The 16,538-nt window shown below is 39.4% G+C and overlaps 2 protein-coding genes across 6 annotated transcripts in view; one reads left to right on the top strand and one right to left on the bottom strand.

Annotated features, from left to right (window-relative positions):
• The window catches only part of tle2c (TLE family member 2, transcriptional corepressor c), a 28,369-nt gene extending 25,737 nt beyond the window's left edge, over positions 1-2,632 (top strand). For all 4 annotated transcript variants that reach the window (XM_060870416.1, XM_060870425.1, XM_060870408.1 and 1 more), the window contains 2 exons: positions 369-670; positions 842-2,632. The gene's annotated coding sequence lies outside the window, so the exon portion shown is untranslated. The remainder of the gene's footprint in view (positions 1-368; positions 671-841) is intronic.
• Positions 1-16,538, bottom strand: part of plpp2a (phospholipid phosphatase 2a) — a 227,450-nt gene that overhangs the window by 187,419 nt on the left and 23,493 nt on the right. Inside the window, exons 2-6 of one of the 2 annotated variants that reach the window (XR_009648454.1) lie at positions 13,984-14,135; positions 12,620-12,882; positions 10,476-10,533; positions 8,857-9,033; positions 8,570-8,772 (exon numbers count right to left, since the gene is read on the bottom strand). Coding sequence is in view for 1 of the 2 variants with exons in the window: in XM_060870438.1 (XP_060726421.1) it covers positions 8,626-8,772; positions 8,857-9,033; positions 10,476-10,533; positions 12,620-12,882; positions 13,984-14,135 (797 nt within the window). In the remaining variant the exon portion in view is untranslated. Of the gene's footprint in view, positions 1-6,076; positions 8,773-8,856; positions 9,034-10,475; positions 10,534-12,619; positions 12,883-13,983; positions 14,136-16,538 lie in introns of those variants that run through there. The other variant, XM_060870438.1, reaches the window with a different exon arrangement.

Here is a 16,538-nt window from a genome sequence, read left to right as displayed (position 1 = left end):
GACCGAGATGACAAAACTTAAAGCAAAATCAAATCATTTTTTCCCACTGAAACACAACAAGGACTTTTGCACTATATTGCGTGGCTGTAATGTTACCACCAGAAATCGGACGCATTTCGTCAGACAAATCTAAATCAAATAAATGACTCTTATTTGTTTGCTAAACTCTGTAAATCTTTCTTAAAAAATTCCTTCTTAATAAAAATGTGATTGCTTTCCATATTGCCTCAAGTCACACATATTGTCTTATATAACCAGTTTGTATTTAAAAAAAAAAAAAAAAAAGAAAAGAAAGAAAAAGGAAGAATTTCTCTATAGCTCATTGTCTCTCGATGAAAGTAAAGACGTTTGTCTTGCCGTCTTCGCAGGACCCCACTCCGCTTCATGGAGTGAGACGGGTGGGAGATGAAGTGGCCCTCCCTCGCCCACCCACCAAACCCAGCACACACCGGCTCCGTCCCATAGTGCAACGGGGTCGAGGTCCAGGTGCCTTGCAGGGGTTGTGCATTTGTCCACCGGGTCTTGGAGCTGTACGCAATCTGCGTTCACTACACTGCAGGGCCATCCCAGCAGCACAGCTTAGCATGCCAATCAATCAGCTGTTACAGTGATTGACAGGTCTATCAGCCAATCAGGCAGCTGGAGTGCTGTGGCAAAGCTGAGCATTATGGTGAGTGTCTTTACATGCATAAATAATTTAATCATAATTGTATACGATTATTAAGGATTATTATGTTGTGCATAAATTGAGGCTGTATATTTAATATGATTATCAATAATAGCATACTGTATTTTTATAACTTATGACTTTTGAATTGGATTTGTTTGTGTATTTCGGCAGTAAGCAAGTGAGAACAAGTCCTGTTGACCCTTGATGACCACGGGAAATTTAAAACCTAGCAAACAAAGACACAGAAATTGACTAATAACTCCTGGATAAACAACATCCTTTAAGACTGTTGTGTAGCTCCACCGGATCTTTGCCGAAGAAGGTGACCTTTATGTTGTCTTTTATACTCTCACTTTATGCACTGAGAGCGTCATTTCTGCATTCATCATAGCCACATGTGCACGAGTACACAGACGTCTACTGCTGGAGATGACTTGAGATGACTGGAGGACACGATGAGCGCTCAGGTCGATCTAGTTTAGTCATTCTAAATAGGCTGTAAAGAGACTGTAATTTTATATTATTATTTTTTTAAGTCTTTTTTTGCCATCCTCAGCACATACCTGCTTAGTTTAGCTCTCACTCTTGCAAATGCCACTCTATGCTTTTACTCACTCTGCAACCAGTATTTCAAGTATTCATGTACCTTAGATTCTTTAGCTGGTCACCTGGAGCCGCCTTCTACAGCAGCCAGGAACATCAAATTCCCCAAATTTTCTTATAATTAAAAGAAAATGACATAAAAATGAACTAGGATCTGTAATAAAGGGAGTAATGTTCAGAATGCTGTCCTATCATTAAGAGATGTGAAGTGTGGAATTACATGTAGGGCCACACTGTCACGCTGGAGACACACACGCACACACACACAAGCACACACACACACACACACACACACAGTCAAGCACACACACACAAGCACACGCGCACACACATTCACGCACGCACACACACAAGCACACACACATTCACGCACACACACAAGCACACGCGCGCACACATTCACGCACACACACACAAGCGCACACACATTCACGCACACACACAAGCACACGCACGCACACACACACACAAGCGCACACACATTCACGCACACACACAAGCACACGCACGCACACATTCACGCACGCACACATTCACGCACACACACAAGCACATGCACACAAGCACATGCACACATGCACACGCACACACACACACACACACACACACACAGTGCCATTCTTAACTCTAAAATATTTCTGCTGTTAGACTGAGTTTCAGAGAATCGAAACAGAGAGCAGTGAGAATGTATTTGAGGAGGAATTGGAGCCAGAAATCCAGATCTCTATTGGCAGGTCAATATTTTAAACAAGACAACCATCTCAAGTCAACATGTTTTTTGTAAAAGCACCTTATAGTATTAACTTTTTTCAACCTTACCTGAGTGAATACACAGTAAAGACAGAGCTACTGTTATTGTATTGCATTTGGCTCTTTTTCCACCACATCTTTTTTAATTACAGAAGAACTTTTTTTTTTTATTAGCATCAAGGCCGTATGAGGCAAATATTTTATACCCTTTCTAGATAAAATTTGAACAATCCGAACAATTATTTTCCACTAAAATTTGATCTCCATTCAGTTTTTACCCTCAATTTCTTCTCTATAGTTCTCTATAGTGTTTACTAAACACTATCCCAAACACTATTAACATTGAATTTTATCCCCAGGATAAATCTAATTTATGACCCTATAGGAAACACAAAGTCCAATACATATTATATGTCTATTTCTTAGAAATCAGTTGAAACTTTTCATTCAGTTGTTGTGCTTTTTGGAGGCAGATTCGTGCCTGTGCACCGGTCTCTGTATTTGTGATACAGCTGAACTGATTCAAAACAAGTTGGCGATTGTGACTGAATCATGTGCATGACTCTTTTTATTACTGTTATTCAGAAATATTAAATGACTTTACTTTAACATTGTGTTTCTCTCTTGTGCTCTTTTTGACCTCCCAATAAATTGAGTTAACATCTGCTTTGAATATTTTCTCTGACTTAGTGTTTTTTTTTTGTTGTTTTGTTACCGTGATCCCCGCCGTCCTCTTTACGTTCTTACAGAAACACTCACTTAGTCGTTGAGATTTTGTTACATCGTGCGTTTGTATTTATTTTTCTGTTCTTTTGTTAAACTTTCTTTTAGTTTATTGACACCTAGATTCTGGTAAAATTTTAAATGAAGGCTAACTCTATACGGCTAACATTTAATAATGATATGTGCTAATCTACAATTCTGGGTGGAGAGAAATCCATAGCAAATCGACGCTTCCGTTATATTATTCTGTGTATTTTCCTTCTAACCATCACTGGTGCTACTGTTCATGGTTATTTTAAAAAAAACAACAAGACTTTTGTTAACAGTTAAATAGACCTTATTATGATTTTTTTTAAGGCTAGGAGGGAGAGCTTAGCCATGCTAGTCTTTGTGACCGTCATGTTTATTGTAACGGTTTTTCCACTAGGGGGCGGTCGTGTTCAAGCCAGCATTTCAAGCAGTTTCTTTTTTTCCACTTTGCTTTTGGGCCACTTATGTAACCTGACCATGTCTGATTCATCAGCAACCAAAAATTCTAACATGAGTTGAATCAGCTGAATTACTTGCATGGAAAATTTTTAACTATGCCATGTTGTAGGAGAGGACTAGAGCTAAAGTCAACACTTTATAATCACAGAAGATTATTGGTAAAACCAGCAGAGCAAAAACATATAAAAAGTCTTAAATCTTTGAAATTACATTATGAAACCGTAGATGTGACAAGACCACGAAGTTGTTTTTGCTTTGTTTTAATATGGAAACCAACCTTGTGACCTTCACACAAAGCCGGAGCTACACAAAACACAGTGCACAGTAAACGACAATAAGCATTTAGGGATTTAATAACAGGAACAGAGATATTCTCAGGTTAAAAACGTCCATAAATGACTATTTGAAATGAATTGACACTTTAAGTTCTAATATTTCAATAATAAAACAAGGCTTTTTCACACGACTTGGACGTTATGCAACTGTTTCTACAGTTTCTTCCATATTTATATTATTACACTTGTTCTTATATGGTATGGTTTATATATTAATGTGGATTTATAAAGCACAGCTGCTATTAAATAGAAAACTAATATAAATGAATTACAGACTTTTTAAGAAATTAAATTAGATTCAATTGAATTTGATAACGCATTAGTTTTATACGAATATAAAAATTCTGAATAAAAAGTTATTTATATTTATAAATAGGAACCTGTCTGTTGTTTCAGCAAAGTTTTCTGTTTTAAAGGTGCCTCTGGTGCAGGGCAATTATATTATGGTACAAATAATAGGTGGGCAAACAGTGGTTGTGGCCCCAACAGCTAATCCAGTTATCCCCAAAACCAATAATTACAAAACACCTGAGAGTCCTAACTTGTTCACACACACAAAGTTAACTACACTAAGGATGCTCTTGACAGCATACAGTACAGTTGATGGTTGCCCCATGTTGCTTATGCACATGACCGTAACTGCAACTGGATGCATGCTTCTATAAGAAAGGTATAAATGAGTGGAATATTTTAACGAAAGCACACTTTGGGTAATTAACTAATATCGGTTGGAATTGATCGTTATTCAGATCGTTAACCGAATGAACTGTGATGGAAACAGCTGAGAGATGGGTCTGCTTTGGGGCACTTGAGGACTTGAGGGTGAACTGGAATTAGCTGTAAACTCTAATGTGCTAACAACAGAGCCACATGCAGCACAAATTATACAAACATTCAATAAAAGTCATTACGGAGCAGACAGATCATTGTCCATTGGCTTTAGTCTGCACACCCACTCAAAAGTTAGAAATCATGTTGGTATTTACTGTGTTCCCTTGGGCTAAAAGTTAAAAACGGAAAAAAAAGGTAAATAAATAAATAAAGAAATACATACATACTATGATTGGGTGAACAAGACCCAAAATATGTGTGGGTTAATGCCCAATGATGCAGGCTGAGGTTGGTTTTACGTTAATGTTTTAAGGTCAAGGTAAGACTTTGGGATTGCGTAATAGCATAACAATGTATTTTTGTATTGTTAAATTCAAGAAGAAAAACAGATTAATGAGCGAATGACTAATGCTGACGTAATAAAAAAAGCAACAAATAAATGTAACTATACTGGTTTGTATTGTTCATTACTAAAATCATAAATTATAATCCTTATCATATTGCTGTGATATCTGAGAAATGTCTTTACCTTTAAAGTGGTCACAGATGATTTCCCATAACAGCACTACAGTTCTGTAGTGTTTTATTATTTTTTTTAATTAACCCACACACACGAGACACGTAAAAACCCTTTGGAAGTAAAGGGAGTCGCGTCAATGATTATACCTTCAAGTTTTAAAAACTGATTTTCTGTTTTTACTCGAATTTGTTAACTAATGCAAATGCTACGGGGTCACGGTGGCTTAGTGGTTAGCACGTTCGCCTCACACCTCCAGGGTTGGGGGTTCGATTCCCGCCTCCGCCTTGTGTGTGTGGAGTTTGCATGTTCTCCCCGTGCCTCGGGGTTTCCTCCGGGTACTCCGGTTTCCTCCCCCGGTCCAAAGACATGCATGGTAGGTTGATTGGCATCTCTGGAAAATTGTCCGTAGTGTGTGAGTGCGTGAGTGAATGAGAGTGTGTGTGTGCCCTGTGATGGGTTGGCACTCCGTCCAGGGTGTATCCTGCCTTGATGCCCGATGACGCCTGAGGTAGTTCGGTTAAGCGGTAGAAAATGAGTGAGTGAGAGTGAGTGAGTGCAAATGCTACAGGTTTTATTACTAAGCTTGACGGCACTGGTTTCTGAATAATAGCTGAATGCTTCTTACAATGCAAGTTTTATGTTCATACTCAGCCATCCAGTTCTTCATCCTGTCCTTCTACATGCAGTCTAAAACGTCTCACTCGTCATTCCTGCCTTGTTTCAGCAACGGCTTGTGAGTGTAGATATTAGTGGGGCAGAATGGTGACACGGCTTTCAACAAAATTATTTACGCTATATGTTTCAGTCCAGTGACTTGTGTGAAGTAAACCCATAATATAGGGATTTGAGAGTTGACGGTCATGAAAGTAGAAAATCTGGGCATTGAGATATTTTTCCTCAGTCAGTGGAAACCTTGTGTGAAAAACAAGTTAATTGTGGTGCAGATGCATTGTTGACGTACGTATGGACTTTATCCACTCTATAATCCCATCTTTCCTTCTTCTACACAGAATTTCTTACAAAAGAAATGATTCTGTACAACTTAAACAAACTGCCTACACTTTGCCATCATCTGTCAAAAAGGAACCTTTTAGACGGTCCTTCGTTAGCCTTTCACGAGAAAGTGGACATGTGAAAAAGTCAGCACCAAGATAGTTTGTGAGTAATTTTTTTTTTTATTAATCTACAGTAGTTAAAGACATACAAACTTAAAAAATAGAAAACATATAGAAAAATGTGTGCAATCATTTTTTAAGCGATACAATCAAAAGCTTTGGGAAAGTCAGTGTGCAGGCCACAGGATCGGACAGAACAACGTTAAAAAACTCATCTGCTGCAGATGCTGGGTTCAAGCTTACACAAATATACTAATTCAGAGGCCTAGTTAGAAATTAGTTAACTAAATTCTCCAGGGGATTTATTCATTCATTCACTCGCTTGCTCAGTCACTCACTCGCTCGCTCAGTCACTCACTCGCTCGCTCAGTCACTCGCACTGTGCCATGACTAGAAGTGTCATTAATGCAGCTTTGGGATCAGACAGACACAGATACAGATAGTTTAGGTACAGAGAAGCACATCAGAAATATTTGTACTGGTCACCGAGTTCAATCGTTATTTATCCAGCTTTATTAATACAGCATTTCTCATCTCAACAAATATTCAGTCGGTTGGATTTAATTTTCACCTGGAATTCAGGTTGTTTAGGTGTTATCTTGGTCTTGGGTTTTGGGTTTGGAAGAATTCTCACATTTTAAAGAAAATCCCAAGGGCTCAGATTAAAAAATATTCCAAAAAAAAAAATAAAAAATTAACTGAGAACTATAACTGGGATATAAGGGTTTGGGGAGGCTTTAAAACAATAAACAAATAGATTATACAAAACTGTTCACTGGTATTTTTATGCTGTTGCAAACTGAAGCTGGCAAAAACGCATGAATGTGCATTATGAATTCTGCTCCACATTTAACTTAGTACACAAATAAAAGAAAAGATGCACTGCACTAGGGGAGCTCTCTCCTGCATTGGGGCCTGCTCTATTTTAAGGTCTTTAAGCTTTCAGCAGCTACACCAGACGAACACAGAGAGGCTCTGTTTGTTAGGAGAAAAAAAAAAAATCACCTCATGCTCGGTAAATATAGAGTGCATTAAAAAAATCTCGCGACCTAAGCAACGTCGCTGAAATGCACATCTCAGACGAGCGCCTTCTTAGCATAAATAACGGGATTAATCCGAATCTGTGAATCTGTGCCTGTAGATATTTCTGTAGACAGAATATTTCAACCTGCAGCCTAAAGAGATCGATTTGCGATGTGAAAATACTGCACGAAAAAAAAAAAATCGAAGAAAAGACGATTTTATTATTAGTCATGCAAGAGAACAAAAACGATACACAACTAATACTGTATATGTTTTCTACACACAAACACTAGTTCGTTTTGAGGCTTAGAGAGCCTCAAAACGTTTGGTTTGGGTTTTAACAAAGTGAATGTCGTGTCCTAATTAGATTTAACTCCACTTTTGGCTTTGATCATATGACGATGTGCTGTAAGGCCTGAAGCGTGATTCATTATTAAAAAAATGATTATGATCCACATTCAAGGAAAAGGACTGAAAAGGTAAATGGTGTTTTGTGTCTAGATACAAAAAGAGTACATATTATGTGCATACAGTGAGGGAGGAAAAAGTAAATCATATGCTATGAGCATTAAACAAATCCTAACCATGTGCCTTGAGCAGTTTTTCCAAGAGCTGAAGCTTTTTGCTGCAGCCAGGACGTGTGTCTGATGCGTGTGTGATCCATCATGAGGTCCACTCCCAAAGCGTTCATACCTGGATTACAAATCCAGACAAAGATTACTAAAGTACTGACTACTGAAGACCAGTCGGTTCTCAGAGCAGTCAGAAAAAATGTTGCGTCCTAAAGACCACTTTATTTTTTCATCATCTCACTTTATTTGTTATACTTTTTCAAATGAACGTTTTCACTTCTGAGATTATATAAAACTCTGTCCCTAAATTCACATAAAAAATAATACAAAAAAAGCAGTAGGAAAAAAGTAATAAGTTTGCATATATGCAATAGTTAGCTAGTGGTATTTGGTGATGTTAGATAATCTATATAAAACTATTCAAAAAAAATTAGTCACATTATGCAGTCCACTAGTGTTTTTTATATATAATATATATATGTATAAAAAAAACACTACTGCCATTCACCAGGAGGGTCATAACTATAAATTCAACCACCACAGGATATTTTTTCATTACAAAAAAGTTAATTCAACAACGTCGACATGGATTTTCCCGTCAGTGGATGAGGAACACGTTAAAACTTGACCTCAGGGGTTTTCAGTGGCATGACTTCTTGAAATTGAACGGACCGACCCCGGACCTCTGCGCTTGACTTTTGAAGTCGTTCTTATATGATTGAAGTCTGATTCTTATGAATTAACAAAAAATAAAAATAAAAAAAAATCAACTGATTGTTTTTAAGATTTGAGGATTTTAAGTTCTAAAAAATGATTTATGGAATTAGTATAAAGTATAAATATATCAGACCCTCGACAGAAAAGACAAAATATAGGGATTCTATATGATGCCACTTACACACACACACACACACACACACACGAAAATAAAGAAAAAATGAGCAGCACTGCAGCCTGTCCAGTGGTACACACCAGCCTCAAGCCTGAAAGTCTCTTACTCAGTCCCAGAAATGCAGTTGTGATTCCTCTCTTGCTTGGCTATCTGCAGGCTCGGTTTGCACTCCAATTCGTCGCCCTCCATCACCCTGGGGTGCCGTTGGCGCGGAAGACGTTCCTTAAAAAAATCCGAGACGTATCGAACCTGCCAGGACATGTGGAGCTCGATTACTTAACAAATTTGCACAGCATTTTGAACAGAATACGAATGTTGTGAGTTGAAACTTACGTTGAGTACTGCGATGAGCGCCCCCTGCAGGAGACCCACGAGCACGTCGCTCCAGTGGTGTTTGTAATCGGACACCCGCGTGTATCCGACGTAAATCGCAAACGCAACCAAAAAGAACTGGATTGTGGGTCGGAGAAGACGTGCCCATTTGAAGGCCATTCGTGCCTGCACGTATAACTAGAGAGAGAAAGAAAAAAGAAAGAAAAACTAAACACTCATCTTCCAAACCTAAACTGTCCAATCATCATCATCATCATCATCATCATAATCCTCATTATCCCTGATATAGGTACAGTTGTTAAACGCTAAACTGTTAGGGAAATGGCTTCTAAAACACACTTTCCCATGAAAGCATTTCAGCAAAACTAAATAGTATTTGGATAGGATTATGTTTTAGGGAAGGCTGCCAGATTTCTTTTGCGCAAGTGCCATCACGGCTGAAGAGGACATTTATGAGAACTAAGAAACTAAAAATTCCAGGAATTGTGTGGGTATGAAAAACTATAGTTTTATAATTAGCGTGTTTGAACACGACAAAAATGGCTCGTGGTTGGAGAAAAGACAGGCAAGCGTGACACCCCCCCAAAAAAAAGAAAAAAAAATAAATAAATAAATAAAAACAATAATTTTTTTTTTTTTTTTTGGGGGGGGGGGGGGGGGTAAAGGATCACTGACTGCAATTTAACCCAATTACAAAGTATTTGTTTAGTTTCCATTTAGTAATTTGTGTGTGTGTGTGTGTGTGTGTGTGTGTGTGTGTGTGTGTGTGTGTGTGTGTGTGTGTGAGTGAGAGAGAGAGAGAGAGAGAGAGAGAGAGAGAGAGAGAGAGAGAGAGAGAGAGAGAGAGAGAGAGAGAGAGAGAGAGAGAGATATTATGACTGGTGGTGTTTATTGTAAGTGTTTGTTGCCTTTTTGGACTCCTTTATCATTTGTAATGTTGCTCCCATATAAAACAGTTCAGCACAAGCCCAGACATTTTTAGGGTCATGATTGAGGACAATGTCCCGTCCAGAGACAAGCTGTTTCGTGTTGAGGTTTTGTTCAAACCGACCATCGAAATTACCCTCTCTAATGAATATGGGTTTTTTCATTGGTTGTTGCGTTAAATCTTACCCAGATACAATAGTGCTATTTTCTGATTGGCTATTGTGTAGCCTCTTTTTTTTGATTGGCTGATAAGTGTCAGGCTCGACTAAGAGCTCCAGGGGAGACGCGCTTGATTCCTTGATTTTGGTCACTGCGGCATATTAAATATATGATAATAGTCAAAGTTTTTCTGCGTGAGAAATACGACGTGTGGCGGGAGAGCGTGACAAAAGACTGAAATACGTGACTGTCACTCTCAATGTGTGACACTTGACAGTCCTGCATTATTAATGCTCATGCGTGATGTTTTCTATGCACAGCTTCAGTGACTGCTGTCGTGAACCAGTTTACATTAGAGTCTTTAAAGGAAAGCATTCTGGGATGCTTGTGCGTAAAAAATAACCTTCGGTCTCTTGGGATGTGAACGTTGCCAAGTATGGGGGTGGTTAATCGTGTGCATCCAGTTTCTCCAAAAGAACGTGAAATTTTGTCTGTGCATTGCTGGAATGATGAAGTGAGACAGAAAAACTCACCGCCAAAAACAGCATGCAGTACATCCCGAAAGACGAGTGGCCAGAGTAGAAGGACAACCTGTAGCAGGGATAGAGGAAGAAAACGCAATTGTTAGCATCGTTTATCCAAATCATTAGATGAAATGTAGAAAGTCTAGAACACTGATGCTGCCTAAAGAGGGCTTTACAAAAGGAACATATGCAGGTTTTTACAATATAAAGACAGAAATAACAGAAATGTCAGACTTGTTAAATCTTTAATGGAATTTCAACAAACAGAAAAAAAAAAGAAATATTTAATTATTGGGAATATTTGACATAAATAATATCTCACAGCTTGGTTGCATAAGTCTGAACTCACCTCCCAACTAATACTTGTTAGAAACAGCTTTGGCTTTTATTATAGCATCAAGGCTTTGTGAATATTCATTCATTCATCTTCTACCGCTTATCTGAACTACCTCGGGTCACGGGGAGCCTGTGCCTATCTCAGGCATCATCGGGCATCAAGGCAGGATACACCCTGGACAGAGTGCCAACCCATCGCAGGGCACACACACACACTCTCATTCACTCACGCAATCACACACTAGGGACAATTTTCCAGAGATGCCAATCAACCTACCGTGCATGTCTTTGGACCGGGAGAGGAAACCGGAGTACCCGGAGGAAACCCCCGAGGCACGGGGAGAACATGCAAACTCCACACACACAAGGCGGAGGTGGGAATCGAACCCCAACCCTGGAGGTGTGAGGCAAACGTGCTAACCACTAAGCCACCGTGCCCCCCTGCTTTGTGAATATGTTATTATTAATTATATTTATTATATTATAATTTCACACATCTAGACTTTGGAATTTGTCACTCTTCTTTGCAAGCAACTTCAAATTGCGAATGATCTCCTGTATACAGCTCTTTTTAGGTAATTCCATAGGCTTTTAAAGGGACTGGGCTCGGATTGGGCTATTCCACGACTTTGATTTTCTTTTCTGAAACCGTGTCTTGGTCGATTGGGGGCAGTGTGGTCTTCCTTGGATGATGCTCTGTATCGTTTGGCTTTGTGCCAAACATATCTTTTAGAATTAAGGCCAAAAGTTCAACCTTTGTCTCTTCAGACCATAACGTTTTCCCACATCGTTTGGGGTGGCATTCTCATATTTGTTAAAAAAAAAAAACTGCTTCCATTTGCCACCCTACCCCACCGCCCTCCTGCTGAATACAGGAGATGGTAGTCACATGCAAAGAGCGACCAGTAGCTGCCAGAAATCGGTAGACTCCTTGTTCATTTTTCTCCTCGTTATCTCATCAACTTTAGAGAGTCGTCCTGATCAATTCAAGCAATGTTTCTGTGGCACCACATTTTCTACATGGTCGACTTCAACATTCTTTTATATCTCTCTCCTGATTTTGATCTTTTTTGATCTCCTGATCTTCTACAGTATATCCCTCAACTTTCAACCATTAAGTCTTGCAGTTTGTCTGGCAACTCTTTGTGGCCCATGGCTCTCAGGGTTGTGAGTTCAAATCCCAGGTCCACCAAGCTGCCATTGCTGGGCTCGTGAGCAAGGCCCTTGACCCTCGAATGCTCAGTTGTATAAAAATGCAATAAAATGTAAGTAGCTTTATATAATAGCATCTGGCAAATGCTGTAAATATAAGTTTACCTCCAGGCCTAATTTTGAATGTGACTGGTTTATTCTGACATTTCTAACCCCCATTATAAAAGGGTGTGCAGACTTATGCAATCATATCTATAATCTATGATAATATATTAACTAATAAATACTTGTTTTTCTCTGGATTTTTGTTTGTTCGAAGATCACGTTAAAGATGGAACGAGTCTGACATTTATGTTGTTATTTCTGTCATTATATTTTCAAATCCTGCAATTTCGTCAGGGTGTGTAGACTTTTTATATCGACTGTATCGTGTAGGCTACAGAATGTAACGTACATAAATATAGAATGTTGATGAAAGCTGACCGAGTGTGTGTTCATGGTAAAAATAGATTTCTGTGGAACAAACAGAATAAGAAAGGTCAACTCCTACAATCACACAAGAGGAGGAGAAACAGGAAGTGAAAACTACAGCTTGCACTAACAGGAAGTGAGGTCAACAACAGAGTAACCCTCAGCCTTGACCTTCCTGTCTCTTGGAGCAGTACCTGGATTCTGTGACGTTGCTTGCTTTTCCCGTGCAGTTAATTTCGAGCATGTAGCCCTTGCACACGGTCGGCGCGCAAACGGCCATGAAGTTGGGCCGCGGACGTCCGATGGTGTATTTCGCCATTTCTGTAAGAGACTGGCTCACACAAGCTCCGAACAGGAAAGTTCCCACGACTTTGTAGAGCGCTGCAGCGTACTGGTTAAAGTCTGAGTTGGAGTAGAGGCGCTTGCTGTAGATCAGGTAAGCTTCTCCTGTGATAATCTATACAGAGAGACAAGTAAGGGAAAATTTCATGTTCAAGTATCACTGCCTTGGAAGATTTCTAACAGATCCTACAAAAAAAAAACCTATGGGTTACTGGTGTAAAGGAAATAAACATGGATCCATCGATTGAACTGATGTCTCACCGACGTTCTTTACAGTCGACCGTGTGTACACCAATCATCACAAATGGGATCAGGAACGTTCAGACTAGTGACAAATTAATAAAAAATATCCCAACATAACACGTCTCAGGTAGGTGTTGAGCCACAGCCAGGCAATTTCTCAAAAATCAGGCAAACTTGGCAATTTTTTAAATTATGGGATTATGGTCGAGACGTGTTGTATGACATCACAACACGCTTTCAGCCAAAGGCCCTTCAATTTGTGTTTGACAAACATGAGTATAGTCATCATAGAAAGTTATTACTTTTGTGTCTTCACTGGTAGGAGTTTAAAAGGACAATCATGTGCTTGTGATTTTGCCGATTTAAGACGTTTTAGGGGGGAAAAAAAAAAAAATCACAAAAAAATACAAATTTAGAAAGAAGCTGCAGCAAAATCAAGTCAGCACAATCATGATAAGATCTGAGAGACTGACAAACCATCAGAACAGCTTCACCACACCTTGTTTAAATGGTTAAACACCATGCTTTCAAGGGATATTCACCTCAAATGGTGTTTTGATGAAGTTGTCTGTAACGTCAAGACAAAACCTTTCGTATTTGTCTATTTGGGTTGGGATCGGATCTGAGCAAGGCCCTTAACCCTCAATTGTTCAGTTTTATATACATGAGATAATGTAAGGGCGTCTGCCAAATTCTGGAAATATAACCGTAAATGTAAATCTGATGACTCTGAAGGCCATAGCAGGTGATTAACATCATTTTCATTTTTATTCCCATCAAACCATTCAGTGAACTATGTAGGGGTGGAAGAGACCACTCCTATCAGGATATAGGTATATGAGTGAGTCTTTCAAGGCGGACACATTGAACCATGTCAGCAAAACAACTTTTTTCAACTCTCTGTAAAGTTAACGTTTAGTACTGGTCATTTCTGGTGATCGTGTGTCTGTGAAGATGTCAGGTGCAGACTCACAATGATGATGGTGCAGGTGATGGTGACGGCAGCCATCATGGCGTGCGAGATGGTGTCGGCCCTGTAAGGGTAACGAATGCTCTCGTCGTCGCAGTACACACCTCGAATGTACGGGGCGTGCATGATAGTCATGATGATGAACGGCAGCCCCGCTAACCGACAGAGAAAAACAGATGGGTCACCGACATGATGCAGTTAATGCAAGCAAGCAACGTGTAACACAACATTAAGTGCTATTTTGGACAAGAACCGTCTATTCCAATCATTTTGATTATCAAACCCGGTGGTCTGCCACTAATAGTGTTATGTACTAAATTATTAAACACAACTGCATGTATAGATCAGGAAACGAAAGCTCAGAATCTGATCTGTCGTCTCATGGATCTTTTCAAGCTTAAATCCCAATGCCTTGAGTGTATCGCAAAAACACTGCTGTTCCATTATTTTTGGAAGGTAATGTACAAGTCCATAAATATTTATTCATTACACAGTCCTTTTTAAGAGCCAGAGTCAATATTCTATCTTGTGCTGGAGTCAATATTCGGTTTTGTACTTTGTCCATCACGTTCTTCCTTTAGTTCTTTCCTTTATTCATAATGTAACTTCTGTAGTTCTGTAAAAAAAAAAAAAAAATCATTGCTTTTTTTTTTTTTTTTAGTTAAACTGCGTTCACAATGATTGTGAATACATCCAGCCATTTGGAGGGAAATGACATATTTTTATTAAAATTTGGATCGGGATCGGGATCGGATTTAAGGCGCTTCGTTTCGCATCAGTGAATTGTTATGGATTATAAAATTGTGGAGAAGCTATAACATCTACATTATAAAAATATTGGGAGAACATTTGTGCGGTTGGATTATACTCATGCAATCTGAAGGAGATAATAGATTGTATGTTTTTTTTTTTTGTTTTCCATTTTACACAGCTATAAATTCTATGACTAAAGAGCAAACGTCACCAACCACCGTTAAAAGGACTGACAAATCCTCCCTCCTGCAGTTCACACTGGAGCTGATTACACACTCGAGGTCCTTTATCTTCAGCGTGTACACAGACGTCAGCATTTGTGAATTTGCCCGTAACGTCTGCAGTAATCTGTTCTTCCTGGTTAAGTATCTAATAGATGTGCAATAGCTAAAACAGATGTCTTATCATCTGCTTGCTCTGTAAATCCTTTACTTTCACAAAAGAAGAACATTTACTTCGTCCTTCTGTGTATCTACAAGCTGCTCATGTGTGCCATAGATCGAGACGCTCCCAAAAGATTGCTCAGTCCGTGTGAAGAGCTGGATTTACTTTATCTAGAACTGTTAATGTTGTAGAATGTCTGCAAGGTTACAAAGGTTCACTCCTCTTCTCACTTTATGTTAGTTATAACAGTGGTTCATTCACCTTTCTTTCATTCATTCATTTTCTACCGCTTATCCGAACTATCTCGGGTCACAGGGAGCCTGTGTCTATCTCAGGCGTCATCGGGCATCAAGGCAGGATACACCCTGGACGGAGTGCCAACCCATCGCAGGGCACACACACACACACACACACACTCTCATTCACTCACGCAATCACACACTACGGACAATTTTCCAGAGATGCCAATCAACCTACCATGCATGTCTTTGGACCGGGGGAGGAAACCGGAGTACCCGGAGGAAACCCCCGAGGCACAGGGAGAACATGCAAACTCCACACACACAAGGTGGAGGCAGGAATCGAACCCCAACCCTGGAGGTGTGAGGCGAACGTGCTAACCACTAAGCCACCGTGCCCCCCCGCCGTGTTTCAGAGAAACTCAAAACTGAAACGTCCTTAAAAAAGGTAAAAAAAAATTCTTTGATTTCTGGCTGTTACAAAATGCTGGAACTGGAGACTCCTTCCATGAAGGTTAAATAAAACAGATTTTAAAGGCACTTCAACAGAACATTTTTCCCCCCAAATCTGTGGTATGCGATGTATCAGCCATACAAGTCCCTGTGAATATGCCGTTTCTATAGAAAGTAGAACGGATTGGAAAAAAAGCATTAAACTGTTATTTCCAGCTACTTCGTAGCAAAGAAAAGTGAGAATTCAAAAGCTGTATGGGACGCTAAGGACTAATCCCCTGCCTCTGTGGTGACATTTTGCTCATTGTTGCTTTCTCAGAAAAGATATTTTACCCCTGTCCTAAACTTGATTCCAAATGCTATTCCTGTTAAAAAAGATTTGTTTATTCCAGTCTAAACGGTTCAAACAGAGAGACTGAGAGAATTAGACTACAGATGGTGGCTCGAGTGCTTAAGGCTATGGGTTGTTGATCAGGGGATCAGGTTTCAAGCCCCAGCACTGCCAAGCTGCCACTGTTGGGCCCTTGAGCATGGCCCTTAACCCTTGCATAATATCTGACCCTGTGCTCTGACCACGACCTCCAAAGTTGGGACCTGCAAAAAAAGAATTTCACTGTGCTGCAATGTGTATGTGACAAAAATAAAGGCTTCTATTCTATTCGATGATCATCTCTCCCAAAAGATTTTCCCCTCTGTTCCAAATAAATAAATAAATTGATATTACTAATG

Source organism: Tachysurus vachellii, chromosome 1, assembly GCF_030014155.1.
Source record: "Tachysurus vachellii isolate PV-2020 chromosome 1, HZAU_Pvac_v1, whole genome shotgun sequence".
NCBI lineage: Eukaryota > Metazoa > Chordata > Actinopteri > Siluriformes > Bagridae > Tachysurus > Tachysurus vachellii.
The sequence above is the reverse complement of the archived record's forward strand: the minus strand, read 5'-3'. Positions and strand labels throughout refer to the sequence as shown.